Source organism: Pelophylax lessonae (genome assembly GCF_965119305.1).
Source record: "Pelophylax lessonae genome assembly, chromosome: 3".
In the NCBI taxonomy this organism is placed as follows: domain Eukaryota; kingdom Metazoa; phylum Chordata; class Amphibia; order Anura; family Ranidae; genus Pelophylax; species Pelophylax lessonae.
This window is the reverse complement of record NC_138770.1, coordinates 116,919,413-116,933,573: the sequence shown is the minus strand read 5'-3', so window position 1 is coordinate 116,933,573 and position 14,161 is coordinate 116,919,413. Positions and strand designations below refer to the sequence as shown.

The 14,161-nt window shown below is 50.4% G+C and overlaps 1 protein-coding gene across 1 annotated transcript in view; it reads right to left on the bottom strand.

The window, feature by feature from the left end:
• The window catches only part of MRPL19 (mitochondrial ribosomal protein L19), a 30,700-nt gene that overhangs the window by 6,338 nt on the left and 10,201 nt on the right, over nucleotides 1-14,161 (bottom strand). Inside the window, exon 3 of the mRNA XM_082251957.1 lies at nucleotides 2,511-2,629. Within this exon, the coding sequence (XP_082108083.1) occupies nucleotides 2,511-2,629 (119 nt within the window). The remainder of the gene's footprint in view (nucleotides 1-2,510; nucleotides 2,630-14,161) is intronic.

Below are 14,161 nucleotides of genomic sequence, written 5' to 3'. Positions count from 1 at the left end.
ACTATTAACTGCGATCAAGTCTCTATTTTCAGTAAAAATAAAATGCACTCATGAATTTATGTGCTCATAAACACAAAATAATACCCATTTTTTGGTAATATAAAAAAGAAGCGGTTTTGTCAAGTAAACAGATGCTAAATATCGTAAGTCTCAAAATTGCATGTGCCAGTAAAACTAGTGTTTAGAAGTGTTTGGGCAGCTTTATCAATTCTATTTGAAAGCTAGGTGTAAAAGTGTCAAAAAAACCCCAGATGTTATAGGGGCCAGGAGTTTCTGTATATGCCATCACTGCTACCAATGTAATAGTTGTGTTGGCACAGCAAAAGGGTTAAAGAACAAATGATATTGTCAGTACTTCCCCTGACAATGACTTTTGCTTCCTCTCAAAAAGAATTGCAACCTCTTTCTTTGGGGTATAACCCAGGGACAGCGCCTAGACTAGGATGCTTACTCAATGATAACACATGTAATTCTGGTGCCTGTGCAATAGTTTCCTGCATTTACTAATATCTGACACAGATCAGCCCCTGCTGCAGCATCTCACCTTCCCTTGTTACAAAGTTATACTGTTATAGTCTGATCACTGGGAGAGAGGAGACTGAGAAAATATGTCTTCTTGCCTGCAGCAGACTGATGACATTAGCTGGAAAAGTAATTTGACCGGAGCTCAATGACAGCTTTTTATTGATAACAAGTACAGCTTTAAATAGCAATTACTGTTTCTGTATGAATATTGCAGGACAATATTTATGCAAACTTTCAAAGTTAGCATAAGTTTACCTTTCTTAAACAAAAATAAAAAATGTAATGTACGTCTTTTTGCCTGTAAAAAAATCTACATTTATTAGTATTATTTTTTGTATTAGGAGCCTGTAAAACATTGCACCCATCATCAGCAGATCATGGGCGCAATGCAAGGCTCCTGCAGACTGTCAGTGTAGCTGTCTGCCTGTACCTCTTACGGACAGGCAGTTGCTGAACGCCAGGAACGATCAACAATCTACCTAGAGCGCTCATCAGAGCCCTGGTAGTTCATTGAAAACTACAAGATGAACTACAACCAGACAGCCACAATCGCTGATGGTAGTTGTAGTTTCCCATTCACAGAAATCTGTGAATGAATGATGCGGCCAGGTGGGTGAAGCCCCGCTTGGCCGCAGGTTTTTAATAATTGGGACAGCAGGTGCAGGGAGAAGATCCCCTGAGCACTATCACAATGAGGGATGGAGGGTTGCTGCATCAGTAACAAATTACACCCATGATACAGGTGTACTTATCCTTTAAAGAGACTTCATCACTAAGATTGCTGAAAATAATGAAGTAAAGATTTCCAAGAGGTGACTGCAAATACCTGCAGCAGGTTTTAGTACTTGCTGATTGTGCAAAGTTTTAGTCACCATCACCCCTGCCTCCCCACACACATTCTTATTGGCCATTAGCCTGTTCTAGCGACAGGCCCAATCAGGCATAGCAGGGGGTACTAGCTACTGCTGCATACCTGCTGGAAGAAATCAGCATTCTTAAAGTGACAGAATCTCCTTAACCACTTCCCGCCTGCCCTATAGGCAAATGACGGCAGGAAGGTGGTTACAATATCCTGACCAGACGACATATGACGGCGGTAGGATAATGCGCTCTGCGCGCCCCCTGGCGGCGATCGGTGCTGCGGTGTGCCACTCGGACACACCGCAACTCCGATCTTGGTAAAGAGCCTACTGACGTAGGTTCTTTACCATGTGACCAGCTGTGTCCAATCACAGCTGGTCACATAGTAAATAGGAAGTGCCATTGATCGGCTTTCCTCAGTTCCTGCCTAACAGGCACGAGTAGAGGAGAGCCGATCTGCGGCTTTCCTGACGGGGGGGGGGGGTCTGCACTGGTAATTAGAGCACCGATTACCAGTGCAGACCCTTGGGGGGTGCCACTAGAACCACCAGGGATGCCCACCCATGACCCCATGAACAGGGATGGCAATCAGGGCTCAGGGAGCCCGCCAGTGCCCTCCTCATCAGTGCTGCCCACCAGTGCCCATCATTGCCATCTATCAGTGCCGCCCACCAGTGCCCATTATTTCCCATCAGTGCCACCTATCAGTGCCCATCAGTGCTGCATATAAGTGCCACCCTATCAGTGCCTGTCAGTGCGGCCTCATCAGTGCAGGAAAATAATTATCTAATTTACAATATGTTATAACATAAACAAAAACTTTTTTTTTTTCCCCAAACTTTTCGGTCTTTTTTTATTTGTTTAGCAAAAAAAGAAAAAACCTTGCGGTGATCAAATACCACCAAAAGAAAGCTCTATTTGTGGGGAAAAATGACATAAATTTGGTTTAGGTACAGTGTTGCATGACCGCGCAATTGTCATTCAAAAATGCAAAAGCTATAAATTGGCCTGGGCGGGAAGGGGGAAAAGTGCCCGGTATTGAAGTGGTTAAAGGTCTGCTTTAACTTTTCTGCCCTTTTCATTTCAACTAACATGGGGTTATAAGGATGGAACAGTTCTCGCACCTACGTAGAATTCTGGAATGTTGAACGTTCTTCGCCTTTCAATCATGTCATCCCTTTCAATCTGAAAATAAAGTGGATCTTTCCTGCATCGGCGGGGTATAAATTCTGGGCTCAGGAACCTGCATTAAAACATAATAATAAAATGATTTTATCAGGAAAGGGACTTGTCAATAATTAACAAAATTGCAGGTAAAAGCACAGAAAAACAAACTATTTAACCCATTCACACCTTAAGGGTAAAACAAATCCTAACGCCTAAGCACAACTTTGCAACGTGTTAGTAAAACCGTACATATCACCACAACTACTGCATCCAGGTGGATTATACCTGTTTTTTTTTTAAGGACAAACTGGGCTTTCATCCAATGGTAATGGGCATCTCCTAATTTTTGCTTTATTATCAAGGGAAAACTGGCCCATATTAGTGTGAAAAAAAGAAAAAAGTGTTTTTTTTTTTTTTTAAACCGCTTGCCGACCGCTGCAAGTACATATACTGCGGCGGTCAGCCCCGTGCAGGCAAAGTGACGTATGGGTACGTCACTCGCCTGCGAGCCAATAGGGGGCGGGCGAGCGCGCCCCGCCGGAGGCGCGATCCCGTCCCCGCTTGTTCACGGACACCCCCGCGCGTGTGCCCGGTGGACCCGATGTCCGCCGGTCACTCGCGATCGTCCGTTACAGAGGGAGAAAGGCAGGCGGCTAATGTAAACAAAGCCGCCTGTCATTCTCCCTTGTGTAAGTGCAGAGAACATACGGTCCTGCTATGCAGGATCGTATATCTCTGTAGTTACACCACTAGCCACACCCCTTTACAGTTAGAAGCACGCCCCTAGGGACACACTAAACCCCTCCTTCTCCAATGCAGATCGCCGCCATTACTCGTTAAAAAAAAAAAAAAAAAAACAACAACAAAAATCTTTCCCTAGTAAATGCAATAACTTTTGCGCAAACCAATCAAAATACGCTTATTGTGATTTTTTTTTACCAAACATATGTAGCAGAAAACAAATTGGCCAAAAATGTTAAAAAAACTGAATTTTTGTAAAATCTTACCTGTAAAATTCCTTTCTCTGAGTCCTCCGACAGTCGCCGCCCCTTCATATTCATCACCAATGGGTTATGTCCTCTTATCCGTAGGAGTAGCTAGGCAATAGAATATGTTAGTACAAAGACTTTTAACATATCCCACCCCCAGGGGGTGGTCCCCTCAGTACATAACCCTCCACTTCCTGTAACCAAACCAGTTTCAGTGAAATAGCAGTAGAGAGTACATGAAAAACCCCAAAAGAGGGGCGGGGGCGGCGACTGTCGGAGGACTCAGAGAAAGGAATTTTACAGGTAAGATTTTACAAAAATTCCGTTTTCTCTTACGTCCTCCGACAGTCGCCGCCCCTTCATATTCATCACCAATGGGATGTCCCAAAGCAGTGTAAACATGAGGGGTGGGAAGAACGCAGCCGCGCCCAAGGCAACGCCGTCTCCCCATCAGAGAAAGGAACCTTACCAAAGGAAGGAAACCAGTTGGGCATAAGAACAAAACACTCGCTCAACAGGAGCAAGAAAACCCAGGGAAAAAACAAATGTCCCAAACAGTCAAAGAACCCGTAACAAGGGCTCTAGGGAACTGCCGCACTAAGAACCTTGCGGCCAAAGGAAGCATCAGCCGATGCCTGAACACCTACTCTGTAGAATTTTGTGAAAGTGTGGACGGTCGACCAAGTCGCCGCCTTACACACCTGGGCCACAGAGGCCCCATGACGACAGGCCCAAGACGTACTCAGAGATCTGGTAGAGTGCGCCTTCACAGGTACAGGGGGAACTTTCCCCTTCAAAGCATAGGCCTGTTCAATGGTCTGTCTGATCCATTTGGCGATGGTAGAAGCCGACGCCGCCATGCCCTTCCGAGGACCTTCCCGGAAGAACAAACAAGGCATCCGACTTGCGAAAAGACTCAGTCGATTTCAAGTAGACTCTAATCGCCCGGACAACATCCAAGGAGTGAAGCAGCACCTCCGTTGGATGCTTAGGCTTCGCGCAGAGCGAAGGTAGGACAATGTCCTCATTGAGATGAAAGTCCGAAACCCTTTTTGGAAGAAAAGAAGGGTTAGGTCGCAAGACCACCTTGTCCAAATGCACAACCAGATACGGAGACTTGCAGGACAAGGCTGCCAGCTCCGACACTCGACGAGCCGAGGTGATAGCCACCAAAAAGGCGACCTTCCTGGATAACAAAGACAGCGAGATCTCCCTGATCCTTTCAAAAGGAGCACGCTGCAATACAGACAGGACTAGATTCAAGTCCCAAGGGGGTAGAGGGTCCCTCCTAGGGGGGATCAGATGACGTACCCCCTGCACAAAAGTGCTAACCAAAGCGTTAGATGCCACAGGACGTTGAAACAGAACGGCCGAGGCGGACACCTGACCCTTGATCGTAGCCAGCGCCAAACGCTGTTCAACACCCGTCTGAAGGAAGGACAACACCCTAGACACTGAATAAGTGGTAGGAGAGAAACCCCCGGATTCGCACCAGGCAAAATACGCCTTCCAAGTACGGTAGTAAACCTTCCCCGAGGAAGACTTCCTCGCATTGAACAAGGTGTGAATGACCTCAGGGGAAAGACCCCTGTTCTTCAGGACCTCGGTTTCAACAGCCAGGCCGTCAAAGCCAGCGACTGTAAAGCAGGATGGAAGATCGGTCCTTGCGACAGAAGATCTCCTCGAAGAGGCAGACGCCACGGGACGTCGATTGCCAGATTTACGAGGTCTGCGTACCAGGACCGGCGAGGCCAGTCCGGTGCCACAAGAATCACCGCAGTTGGTTCCGAGTGCAACCTGCGAAGGAACCTGGACAGCAATTGAAGCGGTGGAAACGCATACATCAGTCGGTACTGATGCCACGGGGCAACCAACGCGTCCGACGCGTCTGCCCGAGGATCGCGCGTCCTTGCCACGAACCGTGGAACTTTGTTGTTCAGACGAGACGCGAACAGGTCTTCCTCCGGGAGACCCCACTTCGCGCACAACATCTGGAAGACATCCGGGTGAAGGGACCATTCCCCCTGGTCCAGGGTCTGGGGGCTCAGATAATCCACCTGCCAATTCTCCACCCCCGGAATGTGAACTGCTGATATTGCCGGGACATGCGTCTCGGCCCAAGACAGAATCGCGGTCACTTCTCGAGCCGCCTGGGCACTCCTGGTGCCCCCTTGGTGATTGATGTAAGCCACCGCCGTGGCATTGTCCGTCTGCACCCTGACCGGACAGCCGTGAAGACTGTCCATCCAACGGCGAAGACAGAGGAGTATCGCTCGCAGTTCCAGAATGTTGATCGGAAGGGAAGATTCCTCCGTCGACCAAACACCCTGGGCGGACAGAACGCCCAGAACACCACCCCAGCCCGACAGGCAGGCGTCCGTGGTGATCACCGTCCATGAAAAGGGACGAAAAGACTTGCCCCCTGACACTGAGGGGGACCGAAGCCACCACAGAAGATCCCTTCTGGTCTGAGAACTCAAGGATATCTGAAGATCCAGAGAGTGCGGTCGCCCGTCCCACTTGGACAATATCTCCGCTTGGAGACCCCGAGTGTGAAACTGGGCGAAGGGAATCGCCTCGAAAGCCGAGACCATCAATCCCAGACACCGCATGCACGTCCGAATGGACGAGAACCGATTGTCCCTGAGGGACCTGACTCCCTCCTGAAGAGTCCTGAGTTTGTCGTCCGGTAGGAAGACCTTCGCCTGGACAGAGTCCAGAATCATTCCCAGCTATGGTAGGCGGACCGACGGGCACAATGTTGATTTTGGGAAATTGATCGTCCAACCAAACTCTTGCAGAGTCTGCAACGTGACGGACAGATCCTTCACCAGACCTTGGTTGGTGGCAGACCGAACCAGAATATCGTCCAGATATCCCAGGACCGATATGCCCAGGGCTCTCAACAAGGCCAGAACCGGTGCCAGCACTTTGGTGAACACGGAACACGGAACTCGGAGCCGAGGCGAGACCGAAAGGCAAAGCCACAAATTGGTAATGATCCTCCGCTATGGCGAATCGAAGGTACCTCTGGTGACCCTCGAAAATGGGGATGTGAAGATACGCATCCTTCAAGTCGATGGAAGCCATGAATTCCCCCGGAACCAGGGCAGCCACCACCGACCGCAGGGATTCCATGCGGAACTTGCGCACCCGCACAAAGCGGTTCAGCGCCTTCAAGTCCAGAATCGGACGTACCTTGCCCTCTTTTCTGGGCACGGTGAACAGATTGGAATAGAACCCCCGAAATCTGTCCCGATGAGGCACCGGGACCACCACACCCTGAGCCTTCAGGTCCTGCACCGCTAGGCGCAGGTCCCGCAAACGCTCCGGGGACCTGATGTCCGCCGGTCACTCGCGATCGTCCGTTACAGAGGGAGAAAGGCAGGCGGCTAATGTAAACAAAGCCGCCTGTCATTCTCCCTTGTGTAAGTGCAGAGAACATACGGTCCTGCTATGCAGGATCGTATATCTCTGTAGTTACACCACTAGCCACACCCCTTTACAGTTAGAAGCACGCCCCTAGGGACACACTAAACCCCTCCTTCTCCAATGCAGATCGCCGCCATTACTCGTTAAAAAAAAAAAAAAAAACAACAACAAAAATCTTTCCCTGGTAAATGCAATAACTTTTGCGCAAACCAATCAAAATACGCTTATTGTGATTTTTTTTTACCAAACATATGTAGCAGAAAACAAATTGGCCAAAAATGTTAAAAAAACTGAATTTTTGTAAAATCTTACCTGTAAAATTCCTTTCTCTGAGTCCTCCGGCAGTCGCCGCCCCTTCATATTCATCACCAATGGGTTATGTCCTCTTATCCGTAGGAGTAGCTAGGCAATAGAATATGTTAGTACAAAGACTTTTAACATATCCCACCCCCAGGGGGTGGTCCCCTCAGTACATAACCCTCCACTTCCTGTAACCAAACCAGTTTCAGTGAAATAGCAGTAGAGAGTACATGAAAAACCCCAAAAGAGGGGCGGGGGCGGCGACTGTCGGAGGACTCAGAGAAAGGAATTTTACAGGTAAGATTTTACAAAAATTCCGTTTTCTCTTACGTCCTCCGACAGTCGCCGCCCCTTCATATTCATCACCAATGGGATGTCCCAAAGCAGTGTAAACATGAGGGGTGGGAAGAACGCAGCCGCGCCCAAGGCAACGCCGTCTCCCCATCAGAGAAAGGAACCTTACCAAAGGAAGGAAACCAGTTGGGCATAAGAACAAAACACTCGCTCAACAGGAGCAAGAAAACCCAGGGAAAAAACAAATGTCCCAAACAGTCAAAGAACCCGTAACAAGGGCTCTAGGGAACTGCCGCACTAAGAACCTTGCGGCCAAAGGAAGCATCAGCCGATGCCTGAACACCTACTCTGTAGAATTTTGTGAAAGTGTGGACGGTCGACCAAGTCGCCGCCTTACACACCTGGGCCACAGAGGCCCCATGACGACAGGCCCAAGACGTACTCAGAGATCTGGTAGAGTGCGCCTTCACAGGTACAGGGGGAACTTTCCCCTTCAAAGCATAGGCCTGTTCAATGGTCTGTCTGATCCATTTGGCGATGGTAGAAGCCGACGCCGCCATGCCCTTCCGAGGACCTTCCGGAAGAACAAACAAGGCATCCGACTTGCGAAAAGACTCAGTCGATTTCAAGTAGACTCTAATCGCCCGGACAACATCCAAGGAGTGAAGCAGCACCTCCGTTGGATGCTTAGGCTTCGCGCAGAGCGAAGGTAGGACAATGTCCTCATTGAGATGAAAGTCCGAAACCCTTTTTGGAAGAAAAGAAGGGTTAGGTCGCAAGACCACCTTGTCCAAATGCACAACCAGATACGGAGACTTGCAGGACAAGGCTGCCAGCTCCGACACTCGACGAGCCGAGGTGATAGCCACCAAAAAGGCGACCTTCCTGGATAACAAAGACAGCGAGATCTCCCTGATCCTTTCAAAAGGAGCACGCTGCAATACAGACAGGACTAGATTCAAGTCCCAAGGGGGTAGAGGGTCCCTCCTAGGGGGGATCAGATGACGTACCCCCTGCACAAAAGTGCTAACCAAAGCGTTAGATGCCACAGGACGTTGAAACAGAACGGCCAAGGCGGACACCTGACCCTTGATCGTAGCCAGCGCCAAACGCTGTTCAACACCCGTCTGAAGGAAGGACAACACCCTAGACACTGAATAAGTGGTAGGAGAGAAACCCCCGGATTCGCACCAGGCAAAATACGCCTTCCAAGTACGGTAGTAAACCTTCCCCGAGGAAGACTTCCTCGCATTGAACAAGGTGTGAATGACCTCAGGGGAAAGACCCCTGTTCTTCAGGACCTCGGTTTCAACAGCCAGGCCGTCAAAGCCAGCGACTGTAAAGCAGGATGGAAGATCGGTCCTTGCGACAGAAGATCTCCTCGAAGAGGCAGACGCCACGGGACGTCGATTGCCAGATTTACGAGGTCTGCGTACCAGGACCGGCGAGGCCAGTCCGGTGCCACAAGAATCACCGCAGTTGGTTCCGAGTGCAACCTGCGAAGGAACCTGGACAGCAATTGAAGCGGTGGAAACGCATACATCAGTCGGTACTGATGCCACGGGGCAACCAACGCGTCCGGCGCGTCTGCCCGAGGATCGCGCGTCCTTGCCACGAACCGTGGAACTTTGTTGTTCAGACGAGACGCGAACAGGTCTTCCTCCGGGAGACCCCACTTCGCGCACAACATCTGGAAGACATCCGGGTGAAGGGACCATTCCCCTTGGTCCAGGGTCTGGCGGCTCAGATAATCCGCCTGCCAATTCTCCACCCCCGGAATGTGAACTGCTGATATTGCCGGGACATGCGTCTCGGCCCAAGACAGAATCGCGGTCACTTCTCGAGCCGCCTGGGCACTCCTGGTGCCCCCTTGGTGATTGATGTAAGCCACCGCCGTGGCATTGTCCGTCTGCACCCTGACCGGACAGCCGTGAAGACTGTCCGTCCAACGGCGAAGACAGAGGAGTTTCGCTCGCAGTTCCAGAATGTTGATCGGAAGGGAAGATTCCTCCGTCGACCAAACACCCTGGGCGGACAGAACGCCCAGAACACCACCCCAGCCCGACAGGCAGGCGTCCGTGGTGATCACGTCCATGAAAAGGGACGAAAAGACTTGCCCCCTGACACTGAGGGGGACCGAAGCCACCACAGAAGATCCCTTCTGGTCTGAGAACTCAAGGATATCTGAAGATCCAGAGAGTGCGGTCGCCCGTCCCACTTGGACAATATCTCCGCTTGGAGACCCCGAGTGTGAAACTGGGCGAAGGGAATCGCCTCGAAAGCCGAGACCATCAATCCCAGACACCGCATGCACGTCCGAATGGACGAGAACCGATTGTCCCTGAGGGACCTGACTCCCTCCTGAAGAGTCCTGAGTTTGTCGTCCGGTAGGAAGACCTTCGCCTGGACAGAGTCCAGAATCATTCCCAGCTATGGTAGGCGGACCGACGGGCACAATGTTGATTTTGGGAAATTGATCGTCCAACCAAACTCTTGCAGAGTCTGCAACGTGACGGACAGATCCTTCACCAGACCTTGGTTGGTCGCAGACCGAACCAGAATATCGTCCAGATATCCCAGGACCAATATGCCCAGGGCTCTCAACAAGGCCAGAACCGGTGCCAGCACTTTGGTGAACACGGAACACGGAACTCGGAGCCGAGGCGAGACCGAAAGGCAAAGCCACAAATTGGTAATGATCCTCCGCTATGGCGAATCGAAGGTACCTCTGGTGACCCTCGAAAATGGGGATGTGAAGATACGCATCCTTCAAGTCGATGGAAGCCATGAATTCCCCCGGAACCAGGGCAGCCACCACCGACCGCAGGGATTCCATGCGGAACTTGCACACCCGCACAAAGCGGTTCAGCGCCTTCAAGTCCAGAATCGGACGTACCTTGCCCTCTTTTCTGGGCACGGTGAACAGATTGGAATAGAACCCCCGAAATCTGTCCCGATGAGGCACTGGGACCACCACACCCTGAGCCTTCAGGTCCTGCACCGCTAGGCGCAGGTCCCGCAAACGCTCCGGGGATAACAGAAGATTTGAGGGAAAAAATCTGCTCTTCGGCCGAGAGAGAAACTCGATCTTGTAGCCAGATCGAACGATTTCCTGAACCCACCTGTCCCGAACCCGGGACAGCCATGGCTGAGAGAAACCGAGCAAGCGTCCCCCCACCCCAGACTCGGGGAGGGCGCCCCTTCAGGCCGCACTGTTGTGGGCCGCAGAACCGGATTGGCCGGACTTTTGCTTACCTGCCCACGGCTTCTTGTGGGAGCCTTGACCCTTTGACGGCTTGCCCCTATAGTGTGACCGAAAGGCACGAAAGGACCCCTGATGGGGTCGAAAGGAAGCATGCTTCTTACCGGGAGCCGCCTTGGGCTTGTGGGATTGAGGCAAGAGCGTGCGCCTCTTACCACCCGTGACTCCCTTAATTAGTGCATCTAAGGATTCGCCAAAAAGGCGAGAACCATCATAAGGCAGATTGGCCAAAGTCTTACGGGAAGATTGATCCACAGACCAACACTTCAACCAAACCAGGCGGCGATTTAACACCGCCACACTGTGTACACGTGCAGCCAACGGAACCATATCCAGGTCCGCATCACACAAGTACATGACACCCTGGTGGATTTGATCCACCATATCCAAAGTCGCCTGGGGGGCAGAATCAGCCACCAGGACCCGCCTAAGCACCTGCGTCCAGCTCGCGACCGCCTGGGCCGCCATAAGAGAAGCAAATAAGGCTTTTAACATAGAACCCATAATAGAATAGGTGTGACGGGCAAGAGATTCCATCCTCTTGTCCGTGGCATCCCGGAACACCGGGGTGTCTTCAGCCGGAATCGCAGTGGATTTGTTCAAAACCGCTATCGCATGATCCACCGGCGGTGGAATACACCAGCGCTCATCAGTGGCAGGCGTAAAGGGATAGCGTAGCTTAAACCTACTAGGTACAGCAAATGGCTTGCGTATATTACGCCACTGTTCTTTCACAGCGTTTTGGAAATCATCAGTGCAGGGGTACACCTGCGACGCTTTGCGCCTTTTCTGCGTTCCATAAGCCGCCAAGGCAGCTGGAGGACATGATTCCTCCTCTAACCGCAGTGTTTGCTTGATAGAAGCAACCAATTCATCCATGAGTGCAAGCTCTTCAGACGAGCCAGGGGGAGAATTATCAACCCCCTCCACCCCAGCCTCCATTTCTGACCCGATAAGGTCCAGGGAGGAACGGGACCCCGATAAGGAGACCCCAGCCACAGCAGCCCCAGCACCATCACCCTCTGAATCAGAGGAAATTGAAACCCTGTGCCTTTTTGTGGATTGAGCAGCCACCAGCATTTGCACCTGAGTCGCAAGGCTAGCCACAATCGCAGCCAAATCCCCCGTGGGGGGGGGGGGGGGAGAGTGCAGACCCCTGGCTCCCCACTAAGGCTGTAGGAAATTTGTTTTCCTGAGAATCCATGCCCCTGTAGCAGAAAAATAAATGGGTGACCGCCCCTTTAAGAGAGCGCTGCGATCGTAGCCCACTTCACACAAAACACCCCACACAAGGGACCCCCACAGGGACAATGAACCAAGGCAGGATACAGGGAATAGAGGGAAATGAACCTGGAGATCGCTGCTGCTGCCTGCGGTGCTTCTGAAGGAAAGGAAGTGCTGGTATACAGGGCGCTCTATTAAAGCCTATGGAGGCTACAAGAAAATGGCCGCCATGCATGTAAAACATGCGGCCGGAGCGATCGCAGCCAAAATGGCGCCGTTTGGCGCCGAAACCGCCGCTCCCACACCCCATGAGGGTGAAGTAAAAAAAAAAAAAACGTACCAATTGCCCAGCAAAAGGAAACATGTTAAACCGCCGCAGCGGCGCTGTAATGTGCCCAAGCATGAGAAACTCAAGCCCCACAGCACACAGCCGTTCACATACAAACTGACACAGAGTGCAGCACAACCCCCCCTCCTGCAGCCCACAGCATGCAATACGAGGGATAGGGAGACAGTAACATTGTGAACACAGGGTAAGGTAACACAGTCCCAGACTGACACCCCCCCAGACAGACAGGTCCCCACATACATACACTTACCTCTTACATGGCGTGGGGAACCCGCACAGGCGAACAAACCGCTGAACATGAGGCAGGGAGAGTCGCATCTAGGACGCATCAGAAGGTGGGTTGAGAAACCGCACAGCGTCCGGTGAGGTAGCCACCTCACCTGACATCCCTGCACGACACAGGGATGGGTCGTTCAGAAAACTCAGGAGCGATACCTGACTGAACGCTCGATGGCGGGCTGAGAAACCACTGACCCACAACCTGCGACCAGGGGGGTCAGCCCGAGACGCAGCCCGCATGATCCTCTTCTTCCGAAGAACTAACTAACGCTGGTAAAATAACAGCTAACAAGAAAGAGAGAGAAAAAAACTCAAATAAAATCCAAAGAAAGGAAAGAGAGCTGAGACAAGGTGTCCCAGCACAGAAACTTCCAGCTACTCCTGACAGCTAGACAAATGAAACTGGTTTGGTTACAGGAAGTGGAGGGTTATGTACTGAGGGGACCACCCCCTGGGGGTGGGATATGTTAAAAGTCTTTGTACTAACATATTCTATTGCCTAGCTACTCCTACGGATAAGAGGACATAACCCATTGGTGATGAATATGAAGGGGCGGCGACTGTCGGAGGACGTAAGAGAAATTTTGATTTTTACATTTTTTTTTGGGGGGGGGGGGGGTGAATTTCATATAAAAAAAAAATGTGAAAAATATTGTTATTTTTGCAAAAATGTCGCTCTTTTTTTGTTTATAGCGCACGATCAAAAAAAAAAAAATTGCACAGGTGATCAAATACCACCAAAAGAAAGCTCTGTTTGTGGGAAAAAGGACGTCAAATTTGTTTAGGTACGCACGACCGCGCAATTGTCCGTTAAAGTCACGCAGTGCCGAATCGCAAAATAGGGCCTGGTCAGGAAGGGGGGTAAAATCTTCTGGGGCTTAAGTGGTTAAATTTAGCTGTATATTTCTTGTTAATACCATAACCTAGCACCAAAGAACAACCTAAAAATAAGTCTACTGCTCTTGATGATCTCAGTGATACCACATATGTGTATGTTAGTTGTGCCTGTAGTACAGCCCAGAAACAATAGTGCGCATTTTGCTTTTTTTTTTTTGTACTACATAAAAACACACTGACACTAATAAAAAAAAAAAAAAAAAAAAAATTCTGCCCAAAATATTGCCCCTTTCTTGACCCAAACACTAACCCTGGCACTGACCTAGATCAAACCTTAATCTGGGTAGGTTTTCTTTATTTTTTAATATGATTTTTTTTTTTTTTTTTTTTTTACACACTTTTTTTTTCTCTGCAAGGAGAGAGAAAAATACAATGTATCTTTCCTCTCCATTTATAGAGAGAGAAACAAAGGGGCGGGCTTCACAGTGACTGATCATTGTGGTAGTCAATCAGAGGCTATCACAACAATCAGATGACCCAGAATTAGGAGATCCGGCTCCTAATGGTAAGTAGGGGACCTGTGGCTCCCGTGGGACCCCTGTGTCTGTGCTGGGAGCGCACTGCGTGGGGCATTCTCAGCAC